A 19,384-nucleotide genomic window follows, 5' to 3' on the forward strand; every position below is an offset into this window, starting at 1 on the left:
CAAAAAAAAACACGCTACTTTATATAAAATACACGTTTAGCTTCTTTTTTTAAATTAAACGCAGTGGTTGTCTACTTCAAAGCAAAACTATTAAAATAACATTAATTTTGAAAAGAAAAATGATTGAGTTCTGGTTGGATAGACATGTAGAAACAACATTAATTATTAACAAATTCATGAAAACATTTACAGAAAACAAAAGTTAAGCCTTTTTACATTTGCACTAAGTTATAATACTAGCGACTGCGTACCTAGTCTCTAGGGGCTTTGGGGTTTCACAGGATTTCCACCACTACGTTAGATTTCAGTTTTATTTTTATTAAATAACATGTAAAAAATGGAAATTGATTTACTAGAACGTGTTAAACTATCTACAATCTACAAAAAAAATCATATTTCTAAATCTAAAACTATTAAATTGCAAATACAAGAAAGTGGTGACAAAGTTTTGATGAGCTTTAATTTGTGTCAAAATCAGTGGTTGAGGGGACATTGAACTACATTAGTACATAAAGTTTTATACACACGCTCTTTACTTTCATGGCTTAAAACTTTATATACTCATACAATCCTGATTGGTTGCTTTAAATTTAGTGTCCAAACTTTTCAACCAATAAATTAAATCAACATAAGGGGTAATTTTGTATAGCACCATGGAATAGTTATGTCAATTTATCGCCCATTGTCTTATCCCTTAATTTCTAGTAACGTTCTCAACTTACTTTTTAGCTTGTTCACTGCAGACCTCTTGAGCAATAACATTTTGATCCATGGTGACGATACCATAGAGAAATACCAGCAGACCCAGTATCGCCGCTGGTAACAACCATCCAGTGTAAAAACCTGAACAAGTGACAAGTTTGTATAGTGGTAAATAAGAGAGGCTCTTAGAATTCCTATAAAATATGATGTCATCCAATACATATGGCCAATGAGAAGCCAGACTAAATTACAAATGGCAGCCCAGTTTACCTTTTAATTGACCAATGGTAGGCCACTATGACGTCATTTTTATAGGCACTATAAAAAGTTCCAGAAAAGTTTTTTGAAGAAATAAATCAAAGTGACCAGGGTTTTTACTTTAAACTTGATGAACTCTGTGGCTACCTAAGAGGGAGTAGGAGTAGGGGTTTCTCAAGGGGAGTTTATCTATATCCAACGACCATAATTTTACTCTATGCATGCTTTTAAGTCAAACATTTCAGATTTTATATTAAGAAAAGGACAAAGTAAAATAACAACCTATGCAAAGAACCCAAAAAAGGAAATCAATGTCAAATTTTTAAAGAAATTGTTACGCATGGATAAAGGAAGGAAAAGCATTTATAAAAGTCATAACAAGTATTCGACGTTGCACCAACTAACCAATATAAAACTTAAATATCAATTGTCAATGAAAATGATTTTAAAATAAATAAGTCAAATAATTATGAAAATGATTGAATGTGTAATAGCTTTTTCCTTTTTGATTTTAGAATATTAACATACATTTATTATTTGGTCCCCAGATAGAAATTTAGAAATGTTAAATTATAAGACTAATTTCTGTTTAATTGGTCCCGTTTTTAATAAAAATCCTAAATAGATTGCTATACTTATTTCTATTTTATGTATTCTTGTAGTTTACATTTGTAATTTATATGTATGTAAATTTTATACATTCTTACGTGGAATAAATAAATACCTTACAGCATTATTTCAATTTATGTATAAATTACACTCATTTATATTTTGTAATACTAAAACAGGCACCTTTTGCATTAAATAAAAAACAAGAAAGACTAAAAAATTAAAAAATCAATCTATTGTGGAAGTCCTTATATTGCCTGTAAAAAATGGAAAACTTTTGGCCGAAGTATCCCGAATGACGCCATATTATATTAGTCCATTATTTTAATATGAGGTCATTCGGGATTTTTCGGCTAAAAGTTTATAAATTTATCCTCTTTCTTATGGGCACTATAAATATCTTCTCTATTGAGTAGATGTTTATAAGCGAAGGGAATATTCACATGAAGTTTTAAAATCTTTAGAGGCAGTCGACAATTAGAATTTGAATAGATAAAAATTTCCTATGCTACAATTTTCAAATAAAGGAAAAATTATCTCTATAAAATAAAAATATTTCTTATGCCTCTTGATTTTACATTACTTACTTGTGAAGTTTTATCATGATTAATTATATATAAAAAAGGGTTTTCTAATATTGCCAGAGAGATGAAGGATGTTTAACCAAAGTTTTTAAGAGCAAAGATAAACTTTTAAAGTTCTTGTTTGTCTGTCCTTCGGTCGGTAATGTTAAGGCTGTCAAAATTTCTATTGCCAGTCAATGATAAAATTAATGGAAGCAAATAGTTGTTGTCTAAAAAAATTAGTAGAATTGAAGTAAGTAAAAAAACCTGCAGGGGGTACAATTTTAATTTTCTTACACATACTTCTTTCTTATTTTTTAGTCTAAAAAGGATTCAAAATGCAAGGACAGATATTTTTTTAACTCTTATTTTATGCATCTTAATTGGAACTGATGATCTATTTAATAGTGAAACAATTGTATTCCATCAATAAAAAGTTAAAGAAATTACCTGTGTTTATCTATAATACAAAGTAGAACGATGTCTGTCTGTCCGTCTGTCCGTCTGACCGTCTGTCCGTCTGTCTGTCTGTCCCTTAAGATCTCGGTAACCACTGAACCGATCGGATTCTACTCTTCAGGGAATATACCTACTGGTCCTGTGGTGGTTTTAGGCTATTTTCTTGGGGGGTGGGACACCCCCAACCCCCCCAAAAATAAAAAAAAATCCATCCCCCCAAATTTTTTTTTTTACATTTTTTGTAAAATCTCAGTAACTGCTGATCAAATTAGGCTCTACCCTTCTGGGAATATACCTACTGGTCCTCTGGTGGTTTTAAGCTATTTTCTTGGGAGGTGGGACACTCCAACCCCCCCAAAAATAAAAAAATCCCCACTTCCAAAATTTTTTTTTTCTTATTTTTTTAAACAAAACCAGTAATTGGGGTGGGGGAACCCCACTGCAACATGGGGCAAAGCCCCCATGAATCCCCCCCCCCAAAAAAAAATCCAAATATATTTTTTTAAATTTTAATTTTTGTGTATGCGAACAACCTAGGTCTAATTTTTACGAATTGAAATTTTTTTGTATACGGCAAACAACCTGGGTTTAATTTGTACAAATTAAAATTTTTCTGCATAAAGCGCACAACCTGGGTTTAATTTTATCACAGAGTAATTAAACAAAGAATAATTTTTTGAATATTTCTATTAAGGAGGGTTGACTTCCCAAAACTATATAGGGCGAAGCCCCTAGAGGCTAGGGGCGAAGCCACTAGTATATAATAAGTAAATAAAATATAGTATACTTTTATAAATCTTTAAATAAAAGTATCAGATAATCATGAACTTTACGTTGCCACATAAGGCGGTCGTACGGATATACTCTTATTATAGAGTAACTGCACTACTATTCAAATAAGTTAGACAGTTAGGGAGTTGAATCCATTTTTATAGAAGCAGAAACATAATCTATGATTATGGTTTGGACCCTCTAAAACTGTTATCTACCCTTCCACTTTCCCCTCTCTTGGTGAAGATATCTTCAACGCTGATACGATTTTTGAAATGTAAGATTCCACTTTCAATAGAGGCGAAACTAGAATCATGGTTTACATTTTTAATATCTATGTTTCTGTAATCTTCCATTACTTTTTTAACATCGACATAATAGAAATGTACCATACTATTTTAAAATTATGTCAATTGTGAAAAAAAGCATAGATTTTATACATAATTTAAACATTGTTGTATATTCTTAATTAAGTAAACAAAACATACAAAGAGCCTTTTATAAAAGATGTTTTGTTTATTTAAAAAAATACTTTTAAAAGTGTATCAAATGAGTAATGAAAATTATTTTAAGAAAGTTGTTTATTAATTAATTCAATTGTATATATTTGTAATTTTTTTGTTCAATTTATTTCATCTTAATATTTCCCTAGTAATCTCTCACCGTGTAAGTAAGCACTTAAAGGTTAGTTGCTGATCTAATTTTGCATTTTTGTGGTAAATTACTAATCAATTACTGAACAATTTGGTCTGATTTGTGAGTTAAAAGTGGATGGAGTAAATAAATGGACATTTAAAGTAAAAGTTGCTTGTATCAGTTGAAGTGAAGAAAAAGAAGGAGGAGTAATAAGGGGGGGGGGGAAGTTCTGACACATTTGCGTAAACATGGTGTATAGGCTTTATCTTTGGACTGAGAGGATAGGTTATTAGGAATAAAATCATTCTTATATGATGAATTTCCCCCAGATTCAAGATTTTTTGGATAGGCCTCCAGGTTCCGGAGCTTCAGGCCTCCAGGTGGTCTCTGTACAGATAAAATTTAAAAATAAGATTTTTTTTTGAAGGGTTAAAGGTTAACTTATAAAACAAAATATGCTTCTTTTTTGTTGTTATTCACATATTTGAAGAAAAAACATACATATTTTGTCTCATAAGCTGACTTCTAACTCTTAAAAAAAATTTTTTTTTTCATTTTTACCTGTAGAGAGACCACCTGGAGGCCTGATTTTGTATATATATACATATAAGTCAAATAATTTTCATTGATTACTTAGTAGGGGTGTCATGCTTAGTGGTAGCACACTGAGCTAAATTGGTGAGAGTTCAAGTTCAATTCTCTATAGGTTGACTCTAATTTCTCATTCGCAACATTAATCGTGCATCATCCCCTGGTTGTATAAGATGGGGATTATTGAGTAAGTTTGGATACCCAATAGTCACTTACTTACAGTACTACGTTTAACCCAAGCTCCTCTTTGGAGAGCATCATTCATTACCATGACTTAATTTGGGACTAATTTGGGCCATATTCGGCAAGGGTAAGGTAAGAGTAGATCTTATGAGATAGCAAGTAAAGTCAAAATGTGCTTGAACATGGAGCTTGATAGCCCTATTTCTATGGAAAAGTGTCTCCGCCTACTCCAGGTCAAAACTATACAAAACTATGGCTAATCAATCAAATTGATTACTTAAAAGTATTTTATCATAATATAGCATGATTTGGTATATGAGCCAAATAAGCAATAGTTTTTATTGATTGATTATGAGTATTTTTTCGTAAAATTACCATGATTTGGACAATAGCAAAAATTTTGATTGATTGCTTGAAAGTAATTTATCAACAAATGGCATGATTTGGTATAAAAGCCTAATAAACAAAAACTTTCATTAATTTCTTATAAACAATTAATCAAAAGTTCTTTTTGTACAAAATGAAAGAGTTAAATTTATATACTATGACACCATTAGAATCAAACTGCAGAGCCTAAATTTGAATTAAGTCCCCAATAAACTTTTTGGGGGGATTTAAAAATTAATTTTTACTGTTGCTGTGGTCCTTTGTGATCAGAGCAAAAGCTCTTTTTTAATTTGGTTTAAATTCATAGCTTTTAGAATGTTTTGCTTCATAAATATTGTATTTTGGTATAGAGTAAAGTTAGGCCTTTTGATTTCATCTAAATTAATTCATTAAAAAGTTAATTCTTTACAATATATCAATGAATTAACATTATCATGTTTGTTTCCTATCACTTATTTAAAACACATAAAAATCAGCTGTAAAGGGTTAAATATATTATTAATAATGTAAGATGACAACAATTGTTTATGCAATACAACAAATTTATTTTTGTCACTTATACAAATATGATATAATATAGGATTATTCAAACTTATTTTTTAAAATATTTTTTTAAAGTATGTATGTTTTATGTGTATGGTTTTCATTCTTTTCATTTTGATTAGATGAAAATTATTTAACTACATTGGAAATGAGTCACTTTGTGAAAACACTCTTTTTTGAAATGTAAAGAATTGAAATGAAAGAAGACTTCTTATTGGTTCAGACTTTAGAATTATATGTTTTATTGTATATGTTAGATTTTTCAATGAAATTATTTGTTTTAGAAAAAAAAATATTTCCATTGAACAGAGTTATGTTTTTTTATTGTATCAATATAAAGTGAATTATATATAAATTGTTCCAAATGCCACAATATTACCCCGAGTAAAAAAGACCTTTTGCTCTAGTCAAAATGACCAGAGCAACATTAAAAAATAATTTTTAAATCCCCCCAAAAAAGTTTATTAGGGACTTAATTCAAATTTGGGCTCTGCAGTCTGATTCTATAGGAGTCCTAGTATATTTTTGACACCCCATTTAAAAATAGGTTAAAAACAGTTTAATATTTTCTAATGAAACCAAGAATGTTAGAAAGCTTACGGAAAAGACTATCAGGTTATCCTAGGATTTTAGAAGTTTGATATAATTGGACTTAAAGTCGTTACTGATTAATACCCCACAGGGGGGCTAAACCAATAACGTTTTTTTCAACCTAAAAAAATCAATGAAAAACAGTCAATCAAACTTAATTAGGTTAGATTAGAGGGATTATCCACAAAAAATTTCATAAGGATTAGACTATTCCTTCTATGTCAAAAATCATTTTTGTTAAAGATGGGAAATTTTATTTTTTTTTGCAAAAATTTTCTTTAAAAATGAAATATTTTCATAAAAATCCACTGTCCTACCCACTTTTTGGCCTAATTCTTAAAAAGCCCATATTGAATTTTTGAAAACCTGAAAATGGACCTTAAAAATCAAATTTAGATTTTTTTTCAAAATTACCTGAAAATACCCTGCCACCAACTCTGGACATTTAAAAAAAAATATTAACTCTATTTTAAAGCTCTCAACCGATTTGAAAAGTATGGACAATTCTTAGTTAAAAAGGTTTTTACGGATTAGTTCTAGGTCTTACCAATTTTTATGTAGGTCGTCGATCTTTAACACCTACTATTTTGTCCAACTTTTAGACCCTAAAAGTACCCTTAAAGGGCGCCTGCAAGAAATACCACGCTCTAACTGCTAAAAGACTGCCACAATTAGACCCAATACCCCAAATTTAAAATCTTTAGCTTCAATAACAAAAAAGTTCTAGGCATTTCAAAATAACATGTTATGTACAATGCAAATTTTGAAAGATTTTCAATGCTCATAAAAAAAAACAATATTAAATTATGTTGCCTAGACACAAAATTATAACTTTATCTTTGTCAGAAACTTAGATTGCTGGTAACTGATTATATTTTTAAAATAAAAACACCAAATTTCATAGTCAAAATCTATGAAAAAAATTCGATTTAAATTGCATTTGTAAACCAAAATCATAGAGGAAACAAAGGGGTAAACTAATACAAGCTCAGCTGTGTTTGGTTGCTTAGCTGATTTAGCTTTCTGATTGGCTACAGTACACTCGGTATAACGCGAGTTAAACTTAATTTTTTTTAATGATTGTGACTATAAAAATTAAAAATTGCATTTGTAAACCAAAATCATAGAGGAAACAAAGGGGTAAACTAATACAAGCTCAGCTGTGTTTGGTTGCTTAGCTGATTTAGCTTTCTGATTGGCTACAGTACACTCGGTATAACGCGAGTTAAACTTAATTTTTTTAAATGATTGTGACTATAAAAATGGGTATTTTTATTGTAAAAATATAATTAGTTACTGGCAACCTAAATTTATGACAAAATTAAGCTTATAATTTTGTTTCTAGGTCACGTAGTTCAATTTCAAAATTTCTAACATTAGCACTGAAATTCTTTCAAAATTTTCATAGTACATAAAATGTCATTTTAAAATGCCTAGAACTTTTTTGTTATAGAAGCTGAAGACTTCAAATTTGGGGTATTGGGTCAACTTGTGGCAGTCTTTCAGCAGTTAAAGCATGGTATTTCTTGCGTGGTTTAAAGCTATTTTCTTGGGGGTTGGGACACCCCCAACCCCCCCAAAAATGAAAATTCCCCCCCCCCCAAAAAAAATAATTTTCTTGGGAACACATTAGACTATAAGCAGCACCAGTAGTACTATATTTTTTTTATTATCTCTTGGGGCAAAGCCCTTAGAGGCTAGGGGCGAAGCCGCTAGTTACATATAAGCAATCAATGAAAATTATTATTTATTTGGCTTATATAACAAATTATGCTATTTTTGATAAATTACTTACAGGTAATCAATGAAAAACATTGCTTATTTGGCTTATATCAGTCAAATCTTAATTTTTTTCATAAACTGCATACAGGAAGGAAGGGATCAATTATTACTCCTCCTTTTTCTTCACTTCAACTTATATAAGCTACTTTTACTATAAATGACTGAGTATTTAAAGTGTGCTACCTTTTTATATGTTTCATTATTATTTGGCCACAACTTGGTCAAAAATGCTCACAAATCAGACCTTTTTCGACCAAAGATACTCAAATGGTTCCTTTACAAGCCCAATCAATCAGTTTTAAGATATCTTTATATTTCAATGAAAATACCAAAAAAAGGCATATTTGGGTGTTTCCTTGGTAATTTCCTCTATTTTAAAATTTTGGTTCCCCCCCTCCCTCCCAACAACAAAATAATTTTTTTCTGTAAAATATTAATCCACAACCTTTTCATAACCCCCCCACTCCTCCCATTTTTTTGTCTCCTCCCAGTTTTTTTCTGTCTCCGCCTTCAACCAAACTCACCATCCAAAACTCCGCCTATTTCCTAACCAACAAAAAAAATTCCTTTAATAAAAACTATGCCCCGCCCCAGAACTCAAACAAGGCCAAGAATTATTCCCTACTCCTCCTTTTTAAAAAACTAATGTTTTAATCTTTTATTTCAAACTTTTTCAGTAGTAATCTGTATTCTATGGTGACACCTAAGATTCAAAATAATTTGTGACATTGTTCTATATAAATGTATGTTTAATATCTTTGATCATATTTGCTGTTATCTAATGTCTCATGCCTATATTTTTTTAGACAGAATGAATTGAAAATGATTGCTAAAATCGAAATATATCTTCATGTCTTAGAATAGTGTAATTTTTTTAAAATAGGTTGAAAAACATACTAACTTTAAAATATTATTATGTTGGACAGGAAGGAAGGGAGGGGTGGGAGGGAGGGTAAGTGGAGAAATAAGCCTCATTAGTCTGGTGAACAGAATCACAGTTCTGCACCACAAGCCATGGGCAACTGACATTCAAATGTCCATTCAGCTTATTTATATGCATCTGAAAAAAAATCTGCTATGCTCACTGTTCCACCCTCAGATGTAAAAACTTTATTTTAGTGTTTGGCCAAATTGACTTAGCAATTGTATCTGTAAGTACAAATAATTACTCCCTTTGCTATTTTTAAAATCCGAGAAAATTTTTTTGGCAAGAAAATTGCAAAAGTTTGCAACCTTTTTTTGCACCACTACTTAAATCGAGTTTGAAAACTTTTTATATAAAATCCTTTTTACAAAAAATATCAATAATTACTTAAAATTAAGCCTGAAAGCAAAAAATCTCATTACAAGTGTTAATTTTCATGTTTTAGGTCTTTTTTTTGAGGATAACTTCTTCTTTTTTGACAATAATATATTTTTTAAACAATTCAAAGTAAAATATAATAAAACTTAACAATTTTTTTAATTATCAGTTGAAAATTTCATCAAACATGCAATTTAAGTGATGAAAATTTAATGAAATCATTTTTTGAATGTTTAGAATTACCAATTTTCTACAATTAAAACAAAATGTTAACAAAATTTAAAAACATTCTAATATATAATTTTAAAAATCAATAACATTTAATAAAATGATGTTTTAAAAAATAAATCATTAAAAGGTATTAAAATGCATTTTAAGTTACTTAAAAATAAAACAAGAACATCTTTTAACACTTTATTCTTTGTAATAGAGATTAATCATTATTTGATGAAAATGAAACATTTAATAAACTAGTTAAATCTTTTTGTGACCATATTTAAACTTTTAAATTTTTACACTAAGGTGTCTTTTAATAAAAATCTTTGTTAATTTTTCTTTTGTGACAAAAAAAGAAAGGGGCCTTTTTACTATTTCTAGGTTATCTTATGTAATTTAAACTATATAATATGAAATAAATTTTAATTATCTTTCTTTTTAGCCATCAAACACATTAAAATGTTTCATATATGCAAAAATAACATTTTTTTAATGAATATTAAAATTTCCTTATATGACATTACATCACATCATATTCTTCAAATCATATGTCCAGGAAAAATAGCTACAACTTGGAGGGTTGTGATATTTTTTTAAATATTAAATAAACTTAAATGGTAAAAATATTAGCATAACCTTTGTTAATTCAAATGCTTTATAATATGATTTTTTAATGTACCTAAATTCCTGATAGCAAATATTGCGTTATTGGTATACGAGGTAAAAAAACAACATTTTAAAGAAATTCTTTAAATATAAAACCCAACATGTATTGGCAGTACAAAAATCTTAATGCTAGCAGACATATGTTTATCAACATTAGCAGAAAACTTTTTCCACAAGAAAAATTATTCAAGTTTCTACTTTATAATTTAAAATATTTTTTCTGATAAAATGTTTGACATATATCGTATAATCATTTACCAAAAAATTATTTTGATAATTTAGATTTCAGAGAATATAGATCCCTTAGAAAAACTAAGATACAAATTTGTAAATAAAGGTGGGCAAGAGATGGGCCATCTAAAGTTACTTGGATACTAATAAAATAACCTGTTTCTAGCTTTGTTATTGTATTTGGTTTTCAATAAAAAATATTACTTTATCAATTTTTAAGTAACTATACATTGGTTTACAGAAAGGATATTGTTAAAGGTGAGCTTAACCGTTAGGAAAAATAGAGAACTATGTCAAAAAGTTTAGTTTTAGCTATAGAAGGAAAAAAAGACAATTAACTGCACATTTATATAGTCAGGAAATTTTTCCCCAAACTTGGACATAGTAAAAATCGTTGGAAAAAGCCGTTTTTTAAAGGAAACAAGAGCCTTATATTTGAGATTATATTAATGATATGATGTTAAGGTTTGATAATCTGATGAGAAATTTTTTCGTTCACAGTCCCTTTAAGCAAAGCAAACAAATAAAATTATGAAACATATCAGGGATATAAAGAGATAAGACAATGGCCGATAAATTAATGCACATCCATAATGATGACGCTCTAAATAACCCCTTCTGTAGATTAAAATTAGTGGTTCCAACGTTTATAAACACAATTTAATCAACCAATCAAAATTCAGTAAAAATCCCCAAAGCCAATGAATAAGAAAACGTTGTTGTAAAACTTTGTGTACTATTGTAATAAACAGTCAGTTGTCTCCTCCCTCTCTGGATACGAATACTAACTAAGAAAGAATAAAATGCGATGGTACTCTACAATTCACTTTTCTGCCTGTCCGCCATTCTGTCCATGATTTTTTATGATTTTCCAGTATGGCTACAAAACCAATTAATATCTGCTGGATCAGACCCGTCTAATCCATACTTGAAACCATTTTTCTACAAATAGTAAAGTAAAAAGTTGTAATATGAACACCAGTTTTGTTAGACTGGGCCTTCGCCCCTTCAGGACTAACAAAACTGGAAAAACAGATGCAATAAACAACTAATCTTGGCTGTTTAGTTTTGACAATGCCAGTTTTATCAACCAATTAAGATTAAATAAAAGTAAAAAAATTTATAAATCCAACAAATGTTTATAAAACTTTGGGTACTACTGAAATTTAAACCCTCCCTTATTATAGGCATTATTATGAAGACATAGTTATAGAAACCTGCAAACCATAAGAGTGATTTTTTTAGACATACATATAGACTTCTACCAACCCTTTTTGTAGAAAACGTCACTTAGAAGCAATAACATTTTGTATGTATCTTATCAATTTATATTGTCATAACTCTTATTATAATAAGCTTCGTCAAATGTTTTAAATGGACATTCAGGACTTTCTGATAACGATTACAGGGTGCTACTGTCCTTCTCATTCTGTTTTCTCATGTTATTATAGACAGAATTTATTTAATTTTTCGTCCATTTTTCCCTCCCTTTAGACAACTTTTATTGTACCCAGGGAGGTAGGGAACATTGAACTGAAATTACCTTCTTAGCTGGTCCAAAACCTCTAGGTACTTTAATTCAAGTTTATCGCCACCAGTGATCTGATGAGTTTAAGACAATAGCCGATAAATGGATGTACATTCCCAAAAATACCCCTACTGTAATTTGCCTTCAGTGGTTGAAACGTTTTGACACTATACTAAATAAACTAACCAATTAAAATTCAGTAACAGTCCCCAAACATGTTAAGCAAACAAAAATGAAAACGTTATTGTAAAACTTTGGGAACTAGCATAGAGAGAGGTGGACAATGGACTGTTTATTACACTAGTCCCCAAAGTTTTATGATAACGTTTTCTTATTAGCTGGCTTAACAACTTTTGGGACTTTTATTGGATTTTGAATGTTTAGGTTATTAAGTACTAGCAGCTTCGCCCCTAGCCTCTAGGAGCTTTGCCCCATGAGGTAATTTTTAAAAAAATAAAAATTCTGGTGCTGCGCCCATAATTTATGAGCATCACCAGAATATTTTTTTTTGGGGGGGGGGGAATTTTCATTTTTTGGGGGGTTGGGGTTGTCCCACCCCCCAAGAAAATAGCTTAAAACCACAACAGGACCAATAGGTATATACCCTGAAGAGTAGAATCTGATCGGTTCTGTTGTTACTGAGATCTTAAGGGACAGACGGATGGACGGACAGAAAGACAGAAAGACATCATTCTAGATTATCATATAGATAGTATATCCAAATTCAGTAAAAGTCCCCAAAGTTGTTAAGCCAACGAATAAAAAAATTTATGTTTTGAGATTTCTGATATAAAATTTACTTTAAGATAAAAATTTTCTGAAAAAAATTGTTCTAGCTTCAAAAATAAGGAAATTAAAACCATTTAACATTTTAATTAACCTTAAAAAGAAAGTTGTTAAATGAAAGGGTGAAGTAAGCAAAAAATGACTTTGTCTCACTTAAAGTCGGAAATTTATTATTTAACAGGGAACATGCACAATTTTTTTTGCCATCTAACTCTAATAGGAGCTGAGATAATATGTGGGGGGGGGGGGGGGGGAGCGTTGAACTATTAAGGTCCGGAAATGGGCCTGGTTGTTAAGTGTTAGCAACCTTTATTTTTAGGTCCTTTTTTTCCTAAAAACTTCAAACTAATAAAAATATAAAAAAAACTAACTAATATGTACCATTTCTACTATGTCGATTTAAATATATGATATGTTATCTTGAATGTATCATTCCAGTTTTGTCTCTATTGAAAGTAGAATGATACATTACTATTATGTCGATATAAATAAGGAAATCAATGTTTATGAAAACGCTGATATGTAAACATGAATGTATGATTCCAGTTTCGCCTCTATTGAAAGTGGAATCTTACATTTCAAATATCGTATCGGCGTTGAAGATATCTTCACCAAGAGAGGGGAAAGTGAAAGGGTAGATTACAGTTTTATAGGGTCCAAACCATAATCATAGATTATGTTTCTGCTTCTATAAAAATGGATTCAACTCCCTAACTGTTAGATTCAATGAATACTTAATTAGTTTTCAAATATTTATAGTACTTTACCAAATTAAAAAAATATAACCCTATTTTATTGTTAGAGTTCCCTTTACCATGTTAATTATAGAAAGTGCAAAGAATTATTATATGGTCAGAAAGAGAGAAAATTATAAATGGTTAAGAGCAAATATGACTATTTTCTCTTAGAATTTAGTTTTGCTATATGTTTTTGTTTCAATTTTTGCAAAATGCTTCACAAGAACGAAAATAAAATAAAGAAGATATTACGCCTCAAATTATTTTCTTTGTTTTCTTAATACATTATTGAATTTAATGCTTACTTAACATTTTACAAAATCGGCTTTAACTTTTGTTAATATGTTATTTCTATTCTTGTTCTCTTAAATGCCTCATAAATAATTAATTGCTATTTACTTAAAATAACTAAGAATTTGTAGCAGTTTGAACTTAACAAAGCATTTGACAGAAAACTTAAATAATTTCCCAACAGATCTATAGTATAGATGAATATACAGACAACTACCTCCCTTCATTTTTCAAAGACCTCCTATTTTCAATGACCCAATAGGAAGGTTGCACAAGACGGTTGCGATGGGGAGATCAGTTATTTAACCCTTTCTCCCTCTAGTGTTTTACTTTAATAATTTCCCAATTACAAGAAAACATTTAAAAGTGACATTTTATAACGAATTGAAATGTATTAGGAAAAAGTACAGTTTCTTTAGATGTACTGTTAGTTTACTACATACCAGCTGCGTCCCGAACCTCCAGAAGCTTTAAATTGGAATGAAAAGCGTATATGTAGAAAAATAGTTTAAAACCATCGCAAGACTAAAATTTAAAATGAAACAAACTAGAATCAATCTGGAACCTCTTAGAAGCTTTCCTAAAATGGAGAACTCGATCGGTTTAGTGCTTTCAGGTTTGTAGACAAACAAACATCAACATCCGTCTATCCGTCTGTTAACGAGACTTACAAAAAAAAAAAAAAATCTTCTTCTTGGTTAATGTATCACAGAATTTAGAAACATGAATTGTTTTTATTTTAAAGAGCTTTATCATATTTTAAAATAAATGTAATTGCTCTACAACAAGCATAATTGTACTTTTTTGTTCTTTTTCACACGATCCATTACGAAACTGCATAAATAGTGCGGCGTTTTCCTTAAAATTTCTTTTTGAGCCGACCCCCCCCCCCCCCCCCCGACTCTTGTTTTTTTTTAATGGAGGGATGGGGAGGAAGTGTTTTGTTTTGCTTGCTCGGTAATTCAGTTCAGGTTATATTAAGTTTCATAGGGTACTGGGTAGCCCCGACAAGTTAGGGACCACAGCAGGGATTAGTCATTTTCACTTTATTACAAAAGTAAAGGGGGGATATTATTCCTCGACAGGCACTTCAGGTAAATGACCAATGGTGCTAATAAAAACTCCTATATTGTGTGCGCTCTGAATAAAATTATTTGTGTTACTCCAAATTATGGTATTTTCCCTGATTTTAAAAAGGACCAAATTTAACCCCCTTGCAATAGATTTGTAAATAAGTAAAGTCGATTTTTGGCCAAACTAATTATCATGAATAGTTAAGACTTTCAGGACAATGAATTTTATCAGGTAATGTATTGTCACAAGACACCAAGATTTGAACCAATAGAAAGTATGACATAATTAAATAAACCCTTTAAAAATGTAGCGACATGTTCCGGGGGGGGGGGGGGGGGGGCGGGGTGGAGCAAATAACAATAAGTAGGATTATGGCTGAAAAAATATCATACATGATAAAAATTCTCGTGACTGTAATGACGCAAAGAATTTAATTCCAGTGTATTTTGTGTGTGTGTTCGTGTGTGTGTGTGTGTGTGTGTGTGAGTAGGTTTGTGCATTGCAAGTCCTCCTTCCGTTATTCTCAACGCTTACATTTACTCACATCTATTCACGTGGTTTGGAGTGTCTATGTCACTCCCCCCCCCCCCCCTCCTTCTCTAAGTTTCTCTTTTAACTCTTTTTTTTCTCACAAATTCCTCTCTCACACCAAAACATCTCTTTTCATCTCCCTCTCATTCATTTTTTCGAATACGATGTAAGACAATTAAGATAGCTTTTTTGTGTTTTCATTTTAAGTCACGGTGTAGTTCTTTCACTAAAAAGTGAAAAATGACAAAAAAATTCATGAAATGTTGTTTAAAAAGTTCTACAACGAGGGTTTTGTCCCTTCCTTAGTTTTTAGACCTTGCTCGTTCAATGCTATCTAAATTTCTAATTTTTCAATCTTTGTTACATTATCATTACGCTTTTGGAGATTCACAGCTTTATAGATTACATGTTGCGAAAATATTATTTAGTTATTTCATCGTATATAAAATTAGCATTATTTTTATTCTATTATTCTTTAATAAATTGATACGATAAGGTATATATAATTTTTCAGTATTGCACAGAGCCGGTTTTCATTTAGCGGATATAAATACGTTTCTAAGCCATATTGTAAATTTTTACCTAGCCAAGCAAAGTAGATTGCAATTCTCTCTCCAAAATACTCGCGAATATGATCCAGTGGTTGATACTTGTACCATACTCCCCATCTGAAAATAAAAATGAAGATTTTAAAACTATATGAAATATATTTGTAAAATCTTATGTCCATCCATCAGTGGGATTTCATAAAGGTTTAGAGAAATAGTACATATATACCGGGGTATTATCCTTCAAAAAATAAGATTTGCCATGTAAAATGGCAAGCAAATTTCAGACATTTTACAAAACCCTTTAGGTGGGGATTTTGTCCGAAACGTCTACAATCTTTAAAGAAGGAGGGGCAGATTGAAAGTGGGATGTTTAGATTATGTTTGCAGCTTGCACAATAAGCCTAGTTGCTTACAGAAGCAACTTTAAATGGCTTATTAATTCATCATTTAAAATTTCCCTTGCTAAATATTTTATTAGGAGGTATATTACTTAGAAAGACTTCAGTCAACTATTCTGCACACGTTGTCTGATAGAGTAAATATAAATAAATGTTTATGGCTTCAGTTTATGAATAATTCTATAAATATTCATAAAAAATAAATAAAATATCAAATATTTTTTATGATTAGAATCAAGTACATCATTTTTAGCATACTATCGGCCTCTTCTATAAATATAATACATATGTAATATATGGAATAGGTTTTTACATTGATAAGTACAATAATGTTTAAAATGAAATAAGAAAATATCATTATATTAAAGTTAGGTCCAATGAAAGAAAAAAACTTCGAAAAGATCAAATTTTGAAAATTTTTGCAAATATTATAAATAAAACATTAAATATGACAATTAATTTGTTAAAACAAATATAATTGTTAAAGAAAGATTTTATTATTTAAATCAGGGCTCGGCAGCCGCAGCTTAAGCCTTAGAGTAATTAACCTTAAACAATTTTTAAAATCAGCTGGAATTTTAAACCTTACCCAAATATTGCAATCTCTCTCTTCAAAGAAATTTTTAATGCACCCAATCAGGTAAAATATTTAGGCTCAGTCGCCGCTGCCGAGCCCTGATTTAAAGTATGTACATATATACGAGCTAAAAATCTGCATAACTTTATTATTTGTAAAGAAAATAGGAAAATAATTGTCTCTTTGAAAATTAAAAAGAGCCTGGTAGAATTTAATGATTCCTAATATTTGTTGTTTTACTTTTAAAACAATAAATATAAAAGATGAAGAAACTATAAAAAAAGAAACCAAGTCAAAACGAATTACGGCAATTTTCTTTATCATTTATAAATTGCTTTGGCCTTTGAGGTTAGAGAAAGAAAATAAATATAAAGGAATTGTAAACTATTAATCTTTCCTTTGTATTTTGATTGCCTCACTGTCAGGATATCAAATAGAGGTCTGCTTTTAGTATACATCACTACCACTTTTATTATGATTATTTGATTAGATTTTTTGTGTTTTGAAAAACTATGTCCAAGTAATGTAATAGTTATTTCTCACATCGTATTATAAACAGCTTTCCGCGGATATAGAATGTACAATTATAAGATTAAAACCAGTTTTTTTAGCCCCGAGGTGCCGAAGGCTGGATATAATACGATGCTAGACATAGTTTTTTCGTATGAATGAGAACCGGTTCCTATCCACCGGATTCGAATGAATACGAGAAATATATAGATACTACCTTTTTCTGCAGCTTTATTTGAATTCAGCATTTACTTATCTATTTGTTTCAAAATCAAAAAAATTTCCTAATTGAGGTTACAAACTTTATGTATTGCCCTTATTATGCCTATGAATTATTCTTACACTCAAAGATTTTGATCAAGATTTATTAGGTACTTCAGATAATCCAACAGATGCAATTCTACGTAAAAGAATTAAAGAACATTAAAGTCTTATCGCCTGTAAAATAAACAACAAAAATTAAACATACAGAATTTGATAATATAGACAAAGTTCTTGGTTTGATTGAGGAATATTCAAGCGAAACACTAAATTTGCATTTTGAGGTAAACCTGATTTTTTTTTAATGCTGAGGGTTTTTCCCTTCTCCTGAAAGTTCTTGGGAGTAGCTTAGAAAAAAAGTTATACCTGGCCCAATATTGATAGAGAATCTGTCTGGCATTCAGCTGTTCTACTGGCGTATCCCGTCCTGGAAACTCATAACCTCCCTGAAAACATAAAGTCAGGTAAATAATTTATCTATTCAAGAAAAACTGAAGAATGATATATACAAAATATAACTAATTAGCGTTAGAATAATTGGTAACGTGCCGGCATGGATTGCTGTCGCGGAGGTTCGATTACAGAGCACACTGCATCATACTATAGACGTTTTACATGTTACTTACTACTGATTTGTGAGACGAGTGACAACAAACCAAACATTGATATGGGTTTCAGATAAAGGGTGTTCTATCAAAGGATTGTTTGTCTATTTTGTAAACGAACACCTGCCTCTCCGTAGTATATTTTGGTGAAACTTATAAACTGAACCTAATTGAGCGTATCTTTTAAATATCTCATTTCTTTAATCTTAAAATAAACATTCTAATTCATAAATGGATGTATTATTACTTGGATGTTACACCAGATTTTTATGTTCTCTAATAAAGTGAAACTAGCAGCGTGCTAAAATAACGTTACCACCCATTCACCTCATTTACCCCATCCCCTACCCTCCTACTATATGGACGAATTGAACAATAATGAGTTCCATGTTAGCAACCGAAATTTATGACAATTTTTCTCCTGTCATAATATCCACGTATATTCTATATCCATTAAAACATAGGAGGACGTTAATAGTTCCAAATAAATTTTTCTATTTTACATTTAGAGTTCTGTGATATTTTTGGTGAAGCATGTTATAAAATATTCAAAAGAATTTCAGGTATGAATTTTTTTCTAAAATCTTGTTATACAAGTTTAATAGGTTATGAGATATACTTTACAGATAGATACACGAATAGATTTGTGTGTATTTGTGGAACTAATTTATATTGATGAAAAAAAAATAAAACATATCAATAAGGCGTGAATTTTAATTCACAATCATAAAATGAGAATACTTAAATAGCCACTCAATTAAAGAGGTATTAACTCATTTCTTCTTACTGGGATATATTTTTAAGTGTTCCGTCACTTCTGAGAATTGTATCACATTAAACAAAAGCCACAAATTATTTCTACAACTCAAAATCGCTCTATATACCCCATTACTTCTCTCCGATAATTAAACATCCTAACCTATTCGTTTGCTATTGTTTCTTATTGGAAATAGCGCAAGAGATGGGACACTTTTCCTAACAAATTGTATCTAAAAATCCCTTTTGACAACTTTCAACTTTGAAACTCTTGGATTATTTTTTTAT

The 19,384-nt window shown here is 30.1% G+C and overlaps 1 protein-coding gene across 5 annotated transcripts in view; it reads right to left on the reverse strand.

Moving 5' to 3' along the window:
- Positions 1 to 19,384, reverse strand: part of LOC145317278 (anoctamin-7-like) — a 162,238-nt gene that overhangs the window by 48,981 nt on the left and 93,873 nt on the right. For all 5 annotated transcript variants that reach the window (XM_080158287.1, XM_080158288.1, XM_080158286.1 and 2 more), the window contains 3 exons: positions 18,102 to 18,181; positions 16,021 to 16,106; positions 723 to 843 (listed from right to left, as the gene is read on the reverse strand). In XM_080158287.1, coding sequence (XP_080014413.1) covers positions 723 to 843; positions 16,021 to 16,106; positions 18,102 to 18,181 — 287 coding nt within the window. The remainder of the gene's footprint in view (positions 1 to 722; positions 844 to 16,020; positions 16,107 to 18,101; positions 18,182 to 19,384) is intronic.

The sequence above is a fragment of the Acartia tonsa genome, chromosome 4 (assembly GCF_053477335.1).
Source record: "Acartia tonsa isolate MP-2025a chromosome 4, ASM5347733v1, whole genome shotgun sequence".
Classification (NCBI taxonomy): Eukaryota; Metazoa; Arthropoda; class Copepoda; order Calanoida; family Acartiidae; genus Acartia; species Acartia tonsa.